Here is an 18,050-nt window from a genome sequence, read left to right on the forward strand (position 1 = left end):
GGCCCCCCGGCGATAGAGATTTACAACACATTTGTTTTTGAATGGGAGAAAGATAGTGAAAACTTCAACGTCATCATTAACATGATAGCTTTCTTACCCACCTCAAGTTGAAAGCACAAACTTGTAACTTTGCAACGTTAAAATCCTTGATGATTCGAGATCAGTCTGTCTTCGGAATTAATAATGATAAGATGCATGAACGTTTCTCACAGAAGAATGGGCTTCAGTTAGAAGACGCAATCAAGATTTGCCATGCGAGTGAATTAGCTGCACAGCATATAAACACATTGAATGCACAGAGTTTTGGTGCAAAAATCAGGAGTGATGCCGACGCCATTGATGTTGTAACGCACTCGAAGGTATAATGTGGTCTGAGCATCAGTGGCCATTTTAAACGCTTGCCAGAAGCAGCCATTACGTGTAAAAGATGTGGAAACAGGCACGTACCGAGGCAATGTCCAGCATATGGAAAACTTTGCACGGAATGCAAAGCTAAAAAGCATTTTGCCAAACAATATTTTACAAACAAGAAAGTTAATCTGGAAAAGTCCATCAGTACTCTTGATGATATTAACTTGGAGGACACATTTTTCATCGATGTAGTCTCAAATGAAGACAGAGCCCGTGAAGCCAAACAGAGTAAAATGATGCCTATAGAAACAAAAAGTTATAAAAATGATATTGCAACAGCAACAAAAGATAACTGGACAGTTCTGTTGTTGATAAATAAATCACTCATCAATTGTAACTGGACATAGGAGCAAGCACGAATCTCATCAGCATCAGTGATATTGAAACTATGAAATTTAAACCCAGAATATTAAACAAGCCAGTCTTCTTGAAGGACTATAATGGTCAGAAAATTGACACATTAGGCATCTGTGAACTTGAAATCCAAGTAAAAGATAAAGTTCACAAAGTCAAATTCTCCATAGTAGATAAAGACCATGAGTCGCTGCTAGGCATTGAAGCATGTGAAGCACTGGAACTGGTAAAAAGAGCGTATAGCACTGACTGTGCTATAAAAGATGTGGAAACAGGCACCTACCGAGGCAATGTCCAGCATATGGAAAACTTTGCATGGAATGCAAAGCTAAAAAGCATTTTGCCAAACAATATTTTACAAACAAGAAAGTTGTAAAGAAAGTTGTAACAAGAAAGTGATACATGCTCTGAGAAGAGTTCCAACACCCTTACATGACCGTCTGAAAGCTGAATTAGACAGAATGACGCATCTTGGTGTGATCTAAAAGATCGAAGCGCAGACAGATTGGGTCAATTTGATGGTCTGTGTTAAAAAATGAAATAATGATCTCAGGATATGCATGGATCCTAAAGACCTCAATGCAAACATAAAAAGGGAACACTATCCAATACCTAAGCGAGTGGAGATCAAAAGTGAGATCAGCTGGTGCGACATATTTCGGCAAACTTGATGCTTCGCAGGGATTCTGGCAACTCCAGTTAGATGAAGACAGTACTAAGTATTATACATTCAATACTCCGTTTGGTAATTATTGCTTTCTTCAAATGCCCTTAGGCAATAATCTCAGCATCAGAAATTTTCCACAGAGCAACACATTGTTGAAGGCATTCAGAGTGTTGGGAGTATATGTCGATGACATCATCATTTGGGATTCCACACAAGAGGAACACAATGACCAAGCTGATAAGAGTATTGCTCTGATAAGAGAATGTCAAGAAAAATGGGCTACATCTTAACAAGGCCAAATGTCAATTTGGTGTGAAGGAAATGACATTCCTTGGAGACAGGTTGTCTGCTCAAGGAATAAAGCCTGATGACATGAAAATGCAACCCATTATGAGTATGCCTCAACCTACAGATTAAAAGACAGTACAGAGAGTACCAGGCATGATTAATTGTATTGGTATATTTATTCCAAACCTCTCAGCGAAGACAACATATCTTAGAGAAGTTCTTAAAAAATGGTGAACAGCTTCACTTGGACAGACAAACATGAACAAGAGTAGATCACATTGAAAACAGCTCGAATGCCAACTCCAGTTCTAACATTCTTCGACCCGACCAAGAACACCAAGATTTCGACAGATGCTTCGAAGGATGGTTTAGCTGCTGGAACAGGAAAATGGTAGTGATTGGAAACCAGTAGCATATGCTTCCAGATCAATGACATAGTCTGAGTGTCGCTATGCTCAAATTGAAAAAGAATGTCTAGGATTAGTCAACGGATTAGAGAAATTCCACAGTTACGTGTATGGTCTACCTACTTTCATTGTAGAGACTGACCGTTGGTAGCCATCGTCAAGAAAAATCTTAGTGAGATGTCACCTTGCATTCAAAAGATGATGATGAAACTTCAGAGGTATGACTTTGAATTGATCTATACACCGGGTAAGCACATAGTAGAAGCAGATGTGCTATCAAGAGCTACAGCAACACTAGATGGCAATTCCATGGGAGAGGATGCGCAAGTGCATGTGGATATGATCACAAAGACACCATCAGTGTCAGATGCAAAGTCAAAACTGATTATTGCAGAGACAGAAAAAGATGAAGCTCTGCAAATGGTGATACATAATCTCAACATGGATGACCAAAAGGTTCATGCTCCAAGTATCATAATATACGATCAGAGCTAAGTGTAGCAAATGGTTTGTTACTATGACAACAGAGAATCGTTATTCCATACTCTCTGCGCAAAGAAGTACTGCAAAAGATTCATGAGGGTCACCTTGGAATCGAGAAATACAAGAGAAGAGTGCGAGATACGTTATATTGGCCAGGAATAAATAAATATATACAGACAATGGTAGAAAAGTATACCACTTGTCAATGATACCAATATCAACAAGCCAGGGGACCAATGGAGATGGGTGAAATTGTGTCAGTTCCTTGGCAAAAGGTGGGAATAGATGTATTCTACCTTGAAGGCAAAGAATATTTGCCAATAATTGACTACTATTCAAACTATCCTGAAGTGGCACAGTTGTCATTTGCACAGTATTATGACTTCAAACATGTAAGATCAAGTACATTGTATCCTCAGTCTAATGGCAAAGCGGAGGAAGATGTGCAGATAGTCAAACAACTACAGAAAAAAATCCATGGACAGTCAAGTTGATCCATTGCTCAGCTATCAAGCATCAACTTTAAGCAGTCGTTTGTCGCCATCAGAATCATCATAGAATTTACAGTGCAGAAAGAGACCATTCGGCCCATCAAGTCTGCACCGGCCCATGGAAAGAGCATCCTACTCAAGCCTACGCCTCCACCTTATCCCCGTAACCCAGTAATCCCACTTTTTTTTTTTTTAATTTAGATTATCCAATTATATTTTCCAATTAAGGGGCAATTTAGCGTGGCCAATCCACCTACTCTGCACATCTTTGGTTTGTGGGGGTGAAACCCACGCAGACACGGGGAGAATGTGCAAACTCCACACGGGCAGTGACCCAGAGCCGGGATCGAACCTGGGACCTCAGCGCCGTGAGGCGGCTGTGCTAACCACTAGGCCACCGTGCTGCGCGTAATCCCACTTTTAAAAAATTATACATTTAGAGTATCCAATTTTGTTTTCCAATTAAGGGGAAATTTAGCATGGCCAATCCACCTACCTGGCACATCTTTTGGGTTGTGGGGGTGAGACCCACGCAGACAAGGCGAGAATGTGCAAACTCCACACGGACAATGACCCAGGGCCGGGATCGAACCTGGGACCTCGGTGCCGTGAAGCAGCAGTACTAACTACTGCGGCACTGTGTCGCCCCCAGTAATTCCACTTAACCTTTTTGGACACTAAGGGCAATTTAGCATGGCCAATCCACCGAACCCGCACATCTTTGGATCGTGGGAGGAAACCGGAGCACCCGGACGAAACCCACGCAGACACGGGGAGAACGTGCAGACTTTGCACAGACAGTGATTCAAGCCGAGAATCGAACCTGGGACCCTGGAGCTGTGAAGCAACTGTGCTAACCACTGTGATAATGTGCTGCCAGAACTGTTAATGAGTCATAAGCTATGAAAACTCTGCCATGCCATACCAAACAGCAAGTAAATGACAAGATAAGGAATCATCTGCAATCTCAAACGAAGAAGCAGAAGAGTGACTATGACATGTCAACTAGGGCTCTGAAACCTTCAAATCCGAATGATGTAGTGAGGGTGGAGGATCCTGATGGCTAGTCAAAATATGCAACAGTATTTCAGAAAATAGGCCTGAGATCTTACACTGTAATCACAGAGCAAGCCAGGTACTAAGGAGGGACAGATGGGCACTCCTGAAAGTTAAATAACCTGTTGCTCAACTGCAAGTGGATGATGTCTATGAAAACTTATATTCTTCAAAACCAACACAACCAGAGGACAAATCAAATACCATTGTACAGTCTGAAGTTCTGAACAGCAATGTGGTCATACCAGTTGCATCTACAGAAATGCAAGACTGTCAAGCAGATTCATCAGATCTACCAAAGTTAAGAAGGTTAACAAGGCAAAGAAAGAAACCTGAAAGACTGAATCTGTAATTGGACAGTGTAGCTGTACATGATATAAAATATTGTGCTATGCATATCATATATAATATTTATTGAAATTATGTACATATGTTTTTGTTCAAAATCTCAAGAAAAGGGGAAGTAGTGATATGCATAGGCAATTGTACATGTAAATATGTATGACCTCCAACCACTAGGTGGCAGGCGATGTGACACTGCCACCTAGGGGAGTGTGTAGAAGAAGACATTGAGGTTAGTTGTGTTTGTGATTGTTCCAGTTTGTTAATATTAGTTTCCAAAGGACAGTTTGTTAGATAGTAATATTATTTTTTTAAAATTTAATGTACCCAATTAATTTTTTTCCAATTAAGGGACAATTTAGCGTGTTCAATCCACCCACCTTGTACATCTTTGGGTTGTGTGGAAAAACCCATCAAACATGGGCAGAATGTGCAAACTCTACACGGACAGTGACCCAGAGCCGCGATCGAATCTGGGACCTCGGCGCCGTGAGGCACCAGGGCTAATCCACTGTGCCGTAGGGGCTGGTTTAGCTCACTGGGCTAAATCGGTGGCTTTTAAAGCAGACCAAGCAGGCCAGCAGCACGGTTCGATTCCAGCCTCCCTGGACAGGCGCCGGAATGTGGCGACTAGGGGCTTTTCACAGTAACTTCATTGAAGCCTACTCATGACAATAAGCGATTTTCATTTCACCATGCTGCCCTATACAATAATAAATTTGACTCATCTCGAACTAGACGTTCTTTGGTGCACTGACTCAATCATTGTCCATGTACTAGAACATAACAATGGGTTTGGAAGTTGCTGTCTTGATGATTTCCTGCAGTGCATCTTGTAGATGGTACACGCGGCTGCTACTGTGAGTCAGTGATGGAGGGTTTGAATGTTTGTGGAAGGGGTGCCAATCAAATGGGCTGCTTAGACCTGGACGGTGTCAAGCTTCTTGAGTGTTGGGTGTTGGAGCTGCACTCATCCAGTAAAGTGGAGAGTATTCCATCACACTCTTGACTTGTGACTTGTATATGGTGGACTGTCTTTAGGGAGTCAGGACATGAGTTAATGTTGCAGGATTTTGATCTGCTCTTAATGCCACAGTACTTTTATGGCTGGTTCAGTTCAGTTTCTGGTGAATGGTAACCCCAGGATGTTGATTGTCGGGGATTTAGTGATGGTAATGCTATTGAATATCAAGGGCCAACGGTTAGATTCACTCATTTGGAGATGGTCTTTGCCTGACATTTGTGTGGTGTAATTATTACTTACCCTTTGTCCTCGGCCTTTTTCATATCCTTTGAAAAGGTGATCCAATTAGTCCCACTTACCTTCTCATCCTGTCAATGTTTCCTTCTCAAAGCTCCCATTGAATTTGCTTATACCCCTCTTGCAGGTGCTGCCTTCCAGATAATAACACCTCACAGCCTGAGAAAGTTCTTTCCATCTCCTCTCTCGTTCTTTTCACCAATTAGCTTAAATTGTGTCCTGATTCTCCTCCCAGTGAAAACAGCTTCTTCATATTACTCTACCAAACTTCTTCAATATGTTGAACTATTGTATTAAATCTCACCTTAATCTTGTCTGCTCTAAACAGAACAATCCCAGCTTCTACAGCCTCTCCACATACTGAAGCATCCTGGGCGGGATTCTCAGATCTTGAGGCTAAGTGTTGACACCTTAGTAAATGCCGTTGTGTTTTACAACGGCGTCAACAGGCCCCCAGGAGCAGCGATCCTGAGCCCTACTCGGGGCCAGCACGGCACTGGAGCAACTCCCACAGCCCCAGCTGCCAATACCGGTGTCAAACGGGCGCCGCGGGTCTGCGTACGCGCGCTGTGGCCAGACGAATTTGTGCATGCGCGCTGCGACCAGCGCGAGCTCACGCATGCGTGCTAGTTTCCTTCTCCGCACCGGCCCTGATGCAACATGGCATAGAGCTACAGGGGCCCAGCGCGGAGAAAAAGAGGCCCCCACCAGGAGAGGCCGGCCCGCCGATCGGTAGGCCCTGGACTCGGACCCCCCCCTCCCCCCCCCACCAGGCCGTCCCCCGCAGGATGAAAGGCAAGGTCCCGCCGAGTAAGACCACATGTGAATGGTGGCGGCGGGACTCGGCCTATCTCGGCGGCCACTCGGCCCATGCCGCACGGAGAATCGCCGGGGCCGGCATAGGGGTGGCGCCACATGAATCACGCCCGGCCCGCCAATTCTCCAACCCAGCCCGGGGTCAGAGAATCCCGCACCCAATCTCTGGTACCATTCCAGTAAATCCCCTCTGCACCTATCCAAAACCTTCTGAAATAGCATTGTCTAGAATTGGACACCAAACACTAGCTAACCATAACCAATAATTTATAAAGGTTCAGCATAACATACTTCTTTTTAAACGGTCATATGTTCTCTTTTTAACAACTTTACCAAATCTCATTCTGAACCTTTAAAGATTTGTTAGTTTATATTTCCTCTCCTCATCCTTGCTTCCAAAATGCATCAGTTCATATTTCTCTTTGCCTTAAATCTTTGTTTTACCATTTCAGCACACACCAAAGACTCCTGAAGATTGCTGCTATCCTCCTAACTCTTCACAGCGCTTCCAAGTTTAATGTCATCTACAAACTTTGAAATTGTGCCCTCCATTCCATCAAAAAGAGCAGTGGTCCTAATAATGACCCCTCAAAATATCACTGTGTAATCCCATGTGGTATTAGATCTAGTATTTAGCACAACACTTTGATTTATGCCTTTAACCACTTTTGCATTCATGCTGTAACTGCCTCATTAATACCATGCACTTTCTGGCATCGACCTAGGCACAGTTAAATTACTGTCGACCCTGCAAAGCCCTCCTTACTAAGATCTGGAGGATTGTGCAAAAATTAGTAGAGTTGTCCCACAGACAAGTCCAGCAACAGCCTGACATAGGCACTCTCACAGAATCACACAGACAATGTTCCAGACACCACCATCACCATCTCTGTGCATATCCTGCCCCAGTGAGATGACAGATGCATCAGAGGTGGCAGCACAGTGATATATAATCAGGAGAAAGTTACCCGGTAAGTCCTCAACACTGACTCCAGACTCCATGAATCTCAAGGCATCAGGTTACATAAACATGGACAAGGAAACCTCCAGCTGATTACCACCTACCACAGCCCCTCAGCTGATGAATCGTGTTGGGAAGAAACACAGAGGATGGTATGGCCACAAAATGTACTCCGGGTGAGGGGGCTTCAATGTTCATCACTGAGAGGGATTCAGTCGCTCCATTACTGGTTGAGCTGGTTGAGTCGTAAAGAACATAACTGTTAGACTGGGTTCAGCAAAAGCAGAAGGGCTTCCTGATGGCCTTTGGCAGCAATGGTGATCTGCCACATTTGTTCCCACTGTTGATTCCTGTCATTGGGAAACTGACTTTGCAGAACACGAGTGATTGTCTTCGCCCACCTGCTATGACTCACGCCAGTGACAGAGAATGGTCAATTCCACCTAATGCCCCAGCCAACACCATCACCATCCCTGGGCTTGTCCTGTCCCATCTGCAGCACAGACCCTGCAGAGCTGGCGACACAGTGGTACACAGCTGGGCAGAAGTTGGCTTGAAAATCCTTATGATCCACTGTGGACCCTCTGTAGTCTCTTGGCATCAGATCAAACATGAGCAAGGAAACCTGCTGCTAATTCTTACCTAATGCGTCTTTCAGCTGATGAATCAGTACTCCCCGATGTTGAATAATTGGCACAAGCACTGTGTTTTGTTATGCTCTTGACGTTACTAAAGCTGCTTCCTTGATGTGCACTCTCACAAAGGAAGGTTCAGACTTGAAGATAGCTTTAACACATTTATCAAACTGTTAACAATTCTCCCACTTGGATTCGAGTCTCCTGTAAATCCTGCTATAGCTACTCAGACTGATGAACCAGTCTGCTACAATCCACGTGGTGGGTGTGATGTGTTTCAAATCAACCCTGTGTTCTCACTAAGTGTCTCCACTGGAAAGAGGAAGATCATGTGTGCTGTGTCCTTTTATATGGGTTGGTGTAATGCCCCCCTGTGGTAGTTGTGATGATATGATCTGCATACTCATCTGCCATTGGGCCAGAACGTCGGCTTACCATTGGCCCTGGTCGGTCATGTGCCTCTCGACCGATTGGCCGAGAGGCTGAGTTAACCACGCCTCTATTAACGAGGTATAAATGCTCAGACGCCTGACGATCGTCCCTTTCCACTGTAGACGATCGCAGAGCTGTGTTCTAGTCAATTAAAGTCAGACTTTGGTAAATCACTCGCCTCGCGTGCAATCGATGGTACATCAGTAGTGTCACCTCTGTGTGTGTCGTGAATGCCCATTGGTCATGTCCTATCTTACTGACTTATTGGTTGAATGTCTGTGTCATGTCTCTGGTACTCCCTCTAGTGTCTAGCTAGTCTATGTGTATTTACATTAACACCTTGTGTATTTACAGTGATTCATATCACCACACACTGAGCATGGCAAAAATGCAGAATGTACTCTGGGTGGGGGACTTCAATGTCCATCAGCAAGAGTGGCTCAGTAGCTCTGCTCCTGACAGAGTTTGACAATTCCTAAAGGACAGACCTGCTAGACTGGGACTGCGACAGGTGGTGAGGGAACCAACATGAGCGAAAAATCACCCTCAGCAACGTGCTTGTCACAGATACATCTGTCCAACACAGTATCAGTACAGTCCTTTTGGAGACAAAGTTCCACCTTCATATTGAGGATATAATCCATTGTGTTGTGTGGTATTCCCACTGTGCTAATTGGGATAGACTTTGAATCGATCCACCAACTCATGATTGTACATCCATGTAGCATTCAATGATATTAGCATCGCTGAGTCACACACTATCAACATCCTGGGGGATATCATTGACCATAAACTGAAAGGGACTAGCCATATAAACACTGTGGCTAAAATGCAGGTCAGAAGCGGAACGCACTAAGTAACTCCCCTCCGCATTTGCCAAACCCAGATCATCATCTGCTACGCACATGTCAGGAGTGCAATGGAATACTCTTCATTTGCCTGGATGAGTGCAGCTCCAACAACACTCAAGAAGCTCAGCACCATCCAGGACAAACCAGCCCGTTTGATTGGCATACCATCCATCAGCTCAAACATTCACTCTCTCCACCACCAACGCACAGTGTGTACCATCTACAAGATGCACTACAAGAATTCACCAAAGCTCCTTTAACAGCACATTCCAAACCCAGGACCTCAACTTCCAGCAAAGGACAAGGGCTTCAAATACATGAGAACACCACCACCTGCAAGTTGCCCTCCAAACCACCCACCATCCAGAATTGGAATGACATTGCTGTTCCTTCCGTGTTGCTGGATCAGAATACTGGAACTCCCTTCCTGACAACATTGTGGGTATACCTACACCACATGGACTGCAGCTGTTCAAGATGGTGTCTCACAATCACCTTCTCAAGAGCAATTAGGGACGGACAATAAATTCTGAGTCAGCCAGTGACACTCACATCCTGTAAAAGACTAAATACAGACTAAGACTCCTGGAAATCATCACAGGCTTTTAAAAAAAATTTACAGTACCCAATTTTTTTTTCCAATTAAGGGGCAATTTAGCATGGCCAATGGACCTTCCCTGCACATCATTGGGTTGTGAGGTTGAAACCCACGCAAACACAGGGAGAATGTGCAAACTCCACACGGACAGTGACCCAGGGTCGGGATTCAAACTTGGATCCTCAGCGCCGTAGGCTACAGTGCTAACCACTGTGCCACATGCCACCCGATCATCACACGCTTGAGCTAATAAGCTACAAGGTATGTTTGCGTCACACAAGTACCAAGCAACAGGAATCCAACGATTTCCCCGAGACATTTAGCAGAATTCTCATCACTGAATCTCCAACTATGAACATACTGGGGATTGCTCTTGATCAGAAGGTTAGCTGATCCAGCCATGTGGCTGCAAGGGCAGGTCAGAGGCTGGGTATTCTTTGGCGAGTAACTCAACTCCTGACTCCCCAAGGCCTTCCTACAATCTAAAAGGCACATGTCAGGAGTGTGATGGAATAATTTTCACTTACTCGGGTATGCTATGTGGAATTGCAACAACACTCAAGAAGCTCAGCACCATCCAGGGCATAGCAGTTTGTTTGATTGACACCCCTACTACCACCTTAAACATTTGCTCATTCCACCACTGACTCACAGTGGCAGCAGTATGTAGTTCTCAACCTTTTTTATGTCATGGCCCACCTTTATACAATAAAAAGATTTTGAGGCACAGTTCCTAATTTATCCAACTGAACTGCCCTCTAGTAAAAGCCATTTATCTCTAAAACCTCATAAAAATAGAAGAAGCCACCATCTAATACAGTTTTAATTACTTAAGCAGTTTACAACGAAAGTCTTAGCAGCAGTTGCCTGTCAAATGTCTTTTTATGGATAGTATACACAATTGAAAGTGTTTCCCTGTTAAAAATTGCAATTCGTTTCAGTTTATTTTTCCTGGTCCTCTCTTCCATGTTTGACAGCACACCCTGTCCCTTCGCTTGCCCCTGGATTTTTGCATCCTTTTAGAGATTTTGCTCTTTATACAGGTACATGAGCCTTTATCTTCAGCTCTGAGCTTGGCATCTCGAAGGTCCAATGAACCTGTGGCCTCTCATGCATGTATACTAACCTGACAACCATCAAGAACAGAAGCGCGTGGCAGCACGGTGACGGAGTGGTTAGCACAACTGCCTCATGGCTCTGAGGTCCCATGTTCGATCCCGGCTCCGGAGCACTGTCCGTGGAGTTTGCATATTCTTCCCGTGTTTGCATGGGTTTCGCCCTCACAACCCAAAGATGTGCAGGGTAGGTGGATTGGCCACAATAAATTGCCCCTTAATTGGAAAAAGTGAATCGGGTACACTAAATGTATATTAAAAAAAGAATAGAAGCGTGCATTTGCAGCCTGTTCCTACCTGGTGCACGCATGGGAGCCCCAAAGTTCATCGGGGCTTGTAAATGCTGACTTCGGAGCTGAAGATGAAAGTAAATTGGATTTCATCAAAAAATACATGTATTAATCATTTTGACTTTCATGGCATACTAGTATGACACAGCACGCCGGTTGGAAACCACTGCTCTGCCACATGCAATGCAGCAACCACCAAGATTCCTTAAAGTGCACCTTCCAAACCCATGACTTGTGCTACCAAAAAGGTCAAGGGCAGCCAACATATGGAAAAACCAAAACCTGCAAGTTCTCTTCCAAGCCACACACCATCCAGACTTAGAACTACACCACTGTTCATTCACTGTCACTGGGTCAAATCCAAAAGCTGGCTTCCGAGCTCTTGCTGTGCACAAATTAGACAAACTGTTGTGGTTCAAGTTGGCACCCAAGTGGCCAAAATGTTGGAGAAGCTGATGGGGGGAGGGGGCCTTTGACCGGCCCCTGGAGGTCGACCGAATACACAGGGTGCTGATGAGGAGACCGCAGGCGGATATGCTGCCAGGGCGATGGTGGTGCGGTACCACCGCTTTCTGGATAAGGGGAAGAGTCTCCGATGGACGAGGCAGACTAGGAAATACATGTGGGAAAGGAACGAGTTGAGGGTGTACGAGGACCCGGGAGCAGAACTGACGAAGAGGAGGGCCGGGTTTAACTGGGTCAAGACTGCCCTCTTTAAAAACGGGGTAAAGTTCAGAGTACTCTGGGTGACTTACCAGATGCGGGAGTACTATTTCGGCATGCCAGAAGAGGTGATGGAGTTCATGAGTGACAATGGACTGGGAGGAGAATGATGACATTGAACTTTAGAGGAGTTTGAGCTTGTGTTTGTTTCTGAAAAGATTTTTCTTCAGAGTTTATGATGACGGGCTTCCTGGAGGGCAGGCTTTTCATGGCGGAACATCGAGGGTGAGTGTAGCTTTTATTGCTCTTTAGGGGGGTATGGATGAGGGAAAGGGGAGTTGGGGACAGCAGGGAAGTTAGAGGCCTTGGGCACGGCCACCATGCCAGCTGGGCGGGCTAGTTAATAGGAGTGAAGTAAGAGAGTGTCAGGAGGTAGGCGCAGGAGGGAATGGGGCTGATGTCTTGTTTAAGTGAGGGGGAGGATTGCTGACAAGGGTTTGGTTGATGTGGCACAGTTGGAAAAGGATTGATGATGGTGGACATCCGAGGGTGGGCCTGGAGGGCCGCTTGACGCGGGTCGGTGGGCTGGCCCAAAAAGGGACATGGCTGATCGGTAGGAGAGGGGAACGGGGAGCCCCCAACCAGGCTGGTCAGGCGGAATGTGAGGAAGCTGAATGGGCCGGTCAAATGGTCACGTGCGTTCACGCACCCGAGGAGACGAGTATCCGCTCTCCCCGTTGCTCTTGCTTTAGTGATAGAGCCACTGAAATGAAATGAAGAAAATGAAAATCGCTTATTGTCATAAGTAGGCTTCAAATGAAGTTACTGTGAAAAGCCCCTAGTCGCCACATTCCGATGCCTGGTCGGGGAGGCTGGTACGGGAATTGAACCATGCTGCTGGCCTGCTTTGATCTGCTTTAAAAGCCAGCGATTTAGCCCAGTGTGCTAAACCAGCCACTGGCGATGGCGCTTAAGGCGTCGAGGGACTGGAGAGGGATTGTGCAGGGGGGCACCAAGCACAGGGTCTCACTGTCTGCAGAAGACCTGCTGCTGTATATTTCAGACCCATTGGTTAGTATCGGGGACATTATGATTGTGCTGCCAAGGTTTCTGTTTGTGTTTGAAAACCTCCCAATCTTAGTCCCGAAGTTGTGTTTCAAAAAGGTGAATGCGGTGATATTCTGGGTTTGTGTGGGCTGCTCAGGAGGGTTTTCCTGGAGCAGGAGCGAGGAGATGGGGTGGGGGGGGGGAGGGGGGGGGGCGCGGTGCTGGCGCTGCCAAACATGATGAGCTACTACTGGGTGGCGAACATCGCCATAGTTAGGAAATGGGTTGTGGGGGGGATGTTGGTGTGGGTTCGGATGGAAGCAGCATCATGTCAGGGAACTGGTTTAAGGGCTTTGTTGTCAGTGCCTCTGCATTCTCGCCAGCTAGATACTCGGTGAGCCCAGAGCCTTGTGTTGGTATCGTTATGAAGGATATGGGGCCATTGGAGGCAGCATTGGGAATGGAGGATGCCTCAGTTGGGCACAGATCTGCGACTATATATTTTCTGCTTGGGGGAGCGCAGTTGGTAGTGAGGTTTCGTGAGTGCTAGCAAACGGGGATCGAGCCATTTGGTGACCTGTTCATAGGGAGCAAGTTTGCAAGGTTGGAGGACCTGGAGGAAGAGTATGAGCTTACCAGGGGAAATGGTTTTAGGTACCTGCAGGTCTGGGATTTTGTAAAGAGAGAGGTGTCGCCCTTTCCTGGGTTGCAGGACAAGGTACTCTCGAGGGATGAGATAGGGGAGGAGAGGGTGTCCGAGGTCTACAAGGAGTTGATGGATTGGGAAGGGGTACTGGTGGGGCCCATAAAGCATAAGTGGGAGGTGGAGCTGGAAGTGGAGGTGGAAGCCGGCACATGGGCAGCGTCCCTGAGGAGGACGGTAGAAAGAAGGAAAATCAACCGGAAATAAGGGAGAGTATCAAATTGAAGGAAAAAGCATATAACGTGGCAAAGATTAGTGGGAGACTAGAGGATTGGGAAATCTTTAGGGGGCAACAGAAAGCTACTAAAAAAGATATAAAGAAGAGTAAGATAGATTATGAGAGTAAACTTGCTCAGAATATAAAAACAGATAGTAAAAGTTTCGACAAATATATAAAACAAAAAAGAGTGGCTAAGGTAAATATTGGTCCTTTAGAGGATGAGAAGGGAGATTTAATAATGGTAGATGAGGAAATGGCTGAGGAACTGAACAGGTTTTTTGTGTCGGTCTTCACAGTGGAAGACACAAATAAAATGCCAGTGACTGATAGAAATGAGGCTATGACAGGTGAGGACCTTGAGATGATTGCTATCACTAAGGAGGTAGTGATGGGCAAGCTAATGGGGCTAAAGGTAGACAAGTCTCCTGGCCCTGATGGAATGCATCCCAGAGTGCTAAAAGAGATGGCTAGGGAAATTGCAAATGCACTAGTGATAATTTACCAAAATTCACTAGACTCAGGGGTGGTCCCAGCGGATTGGAAATTGGCAAACGTGACACCACTGTTTAAAAAACGAGGTAGGCAGAAAGCGGGTAATTATAGGCCAGTGAACTTAACTTCGGCAGGAGAGAAGATGCTGGAATCTATCATCAAGGAAGAAATAGCAAGGCATCTGGATGGAAATTGTCCCATTGTGCAGACGCAGCATGGGTTCATAAAGGGCAGGTCGTGCCTAACTAATTTAGTGGAATTTTTGAAGACATTACCAATGCGGTATATAATGGGGAGCCAATGGATGTGGTATATCTGGATTCCCAGAAAGCCTTTGACAAGGTGCCACACAAAAGGTTGCTGCTTAAGATAAAGATGCATGGCATTAAGGGTAAAGTAGTAGAGGATTGGTTAATTAATATAAAGCAAAGAGTGGGGATTAAAGGCTGTTTCTCTGGTTGGCAATCAGTAGCTAGTGGTGTCCCTCAGGGATCAGTGTTGGGCCCACAATTGTTCACAATTTACATAGATGATTTGGAGTTGGGGACCAAGTGCAATGTCTCCAAGTTTGCAGACGACACGAAGATGAGTGGTAAAGCAAAAAGTGCAGAGAATACCAAAAGTCTGCAGAGGGATTTGGATAGGTTAAGTGAATGGGCTAGGGTCTGGCAGATGGAATACAATGTTGACAAATGTGAGGTTATCCATTTTGGTAGAAATAACAGGAAAAGGGATTATTATTTAAATGATAAAATATTAAAACATGCTGCTGTGCAGAGAGACCTGGGTGTGCTGGTGCATGAGTCGCAAAAAGTTGGTTTACAGGTGCAACAGGTGATTAAGAAGGCAAATGGAATTTTGTCCTTCATTGCTGGAGGGATGGAGTTTTAGACTAGGGAGGTTATGCTGCAATTGTATAAGGTATTAGTGAGGCCACACCTGGAGTATTGTGTTCAGTTTTGGTCTACTTATCTGAGAAAGGACATACTGGCGCTGGAGGGTGTGCAGAGGAGATTCACTGGGTCAATCCCAGAGTTGAAGGGGTTGGATTACGAGGAGAGGTTGAGTAGATTGCGACTGTACTCGGTGGAATTTAGACGGATATGGGGGGATCATATAGAAACATAAAATTATATAGGATAGGATAGGATAGATGCGGGCAGGTTGTTTCCACTGGCGGGTGAAAGCAGAACTAGGGCGCTTAGCCTCAAAATAAGGGGAAGTAGATTTAGGACTGAGTTTAGGAGGAACTTCTTCACCCAAAGGGTTGTGAATCTATGGAATTCCTTGCTTAGTGAAGCAGTTGAGGCTCCTTCATTAAATGTTTTTAAGATAAAGATAGATAATTTTTTGAAGAATAAAGGGATTAAGGGTTATGGTGTTTGGGCCGGAAAGTGGAGCTGAGTCCACAAAAGATCAGCTATGACCTAATTGAATGGCGGAGCAGGCCCGAGGGGCCAGATGTCCTGCTCCTGCTCCTAGTTCTTATGTTCTTATGAGGGCGAATGCATCCTTGTCGTGTGCGAAATTAAGTATCATCCAGTTTAAATTCGCCCACAGGGCACATATGACAGTCGCAAGGATGAGTTGTTTTTTTGAGGGGTAGATGTGGGCGGTGCGCGGGGAAGCCCACAAATCACATCCACATGTTTTGAGCATGTCCGAAGCTGTAGGGGTTCTGGCAGGATTTCACAGACTGTGGCCCGAGTCCAGAGGTGGCAATATTCGGGGAATCGGAAGACCCATGAGTCCAGGGGGTGAGAGAAGCTGATATTTTGGCCTTTGCCTCCCTGATGGCCCGGAGACGGATCTTGCTCGGGTGACGGGACACTGAGCCACCCAAAACGGGAGTGCGGGTGAGCGACCTGGTGGAATTCCTGAGGCTGGAGAGGGTCAAGTTCGTATTGACGGGTTCGGTCAATGGGTTCACTCGGAGTTGGAAGCCGTTTATTGATTTCTTTTAGGAGGTTTGAGGGTTCAGCAAGGGGCGGGGACGGGAAGGTAAGTGGGTTAAAATGGGGAAGGCAGGATGGGAGAAGGTATTGGGGGAGTAGGGGGGGAATGGTGTTGGTTGCTTATAATGTTGCATGGTTGTTCTTCTGCTTTTGTATGGATATATGAAAATGCCTTGAATAAAATATTTTCATAAAAAAAGAAAAGAATGACCTGGAGTTATATAGCACTTCTTCCCCATTTTACAGGCAATTAACTACTTATGAAGTTTAATCACTATCGTTTTGGAGACAAACAACCGACAATCTGCACACAGGTTCCGTTCAGGATGTAACTCTCACTTAATTTAACTGTGTCTTGTGTTTTCTAGGAACATTGCTGTTCATTCTAAGAAGCCTCCCATTATAAAGAAAATTCCATTATCTGGCATGCTTAACCATGAGCGCAAAAGCACACATTCTCTGCACTCAGTAAAGGATCCAAATAGTAGAGAAGCACTAAAAGAGTTGGATGAATACTTGGTCCAAATTTACACTGAAGACGAGTTTGGAGAGAGTACAAATGTTAATGTTTATATTGTCTTATTTGGTGACAAAGCACATTCAGACAAGATTCTTTTAACAGAAACGCTTGATCATGTGAATCCGTTTCGAAAAGGACAGGTAGGGAAACACCTCAAACTGGTCAAAGAATGAAAATGTGCTGTTCCTACTTTGTCCTAATTTAAGCTTCCATTATGTATTCCTCTGATAATTATTTAGGTTGACAAGTTCAAAATTAAAACAGATCTATTGGGGAGCCTCTATAAAATTGAAATTGGTCACGATGCAGGGATACCTGGTGAGTAGAGCATGGAAGAAAAATATAATCCCAATTGGTGTGCTAAAGCCTATGGGAACCATTACATTTGTTATATGATTCACAACATTAATCTACTTGCTCAAGTTTCTGAATGTATATATTTCTTTACAGGAAGTGGGTGGTTCCTTGAAAAGGTTGAGATAACTAATACAGTCACCAAAGAAAACCTTATCTTTCCATGTAACAGGTGTGTTAATAATACTATATATCTTTAGATTGCTTGACTTTTGGTTCCTGTTGAACTTTGACTGATGGAAAAATATGAATTTATTTTTAACCAGGAGAAAATTCAGCATAGCAGCCTTTCTGTAATACCACTGGTTACAGGGACTAGCTGTGGTAAATCAGTTAAATTATATTGTGAAAAGCCAATGTGATACTTTAGATCATTGGCTCAATAGTTTGGAGTCCAGAAAAAAAACAGGCTTCTCAATATGGTACCTTGACCTCTACATCAGTATCTATGGAGCACAGACTACACTTGGGAACTCTACACACATACCCTGGAATCATGATTCTGGCTAGTGATCATGACTCCAGGTCTATACCTTGAAGATTTTGCATCCTTAATTACACTTCCCCATCACCATTTCCATTGTGAAATTTACTCAAACTCAAAAATAATAAAACTTACTGCTATAAAAATCATAATT

At 44.8% G+C, this 18,050-nt stretch overlaps 1 protein-coding gene across 1 annotated transcript in view; it reads left to right on the top strand.

Annotated features, from left to right (window-relative positions):
• Positions 1-18,050, top strand: part of LOC119972132 — a 660,627-nt gene that overhangs the window by 610,588 nt on the left and 31,989 nt on the right. Inside the window, exons 57-59 of the mRNA XM_038808465.1 lie at positions 16,907-17,198; positions 17,298-17,376; positions 17,509-17,584. Coding sequence (XP_038664393.1) covers positions 16,907-17,198; positions 17,298-17,376; positions 17,509-17,584 — 447 coding nt within the window. The remainder of the gene's footprint in view (positions 1-16,906; positions 17,199-17,297; positions 17,377-17,508; positions 17,585-18,050) is intronic.

This window comes from Scyliorhinus canicula, chromosome 10, assembly GCF_902713615.1.
Source record: "Scyliorhinus canicula chromosome 10, sScyCan1.1, whole genome shotgun sequence".
Classification (NCBI taxonomy): domain Eukaryota; kingdom Metazoa; phylum Chordata; class Chondrichthyes; order Carcharhiniformes; family Scyliorhinidae; genus Scyliorhinus; species Scyliorhinus canicula.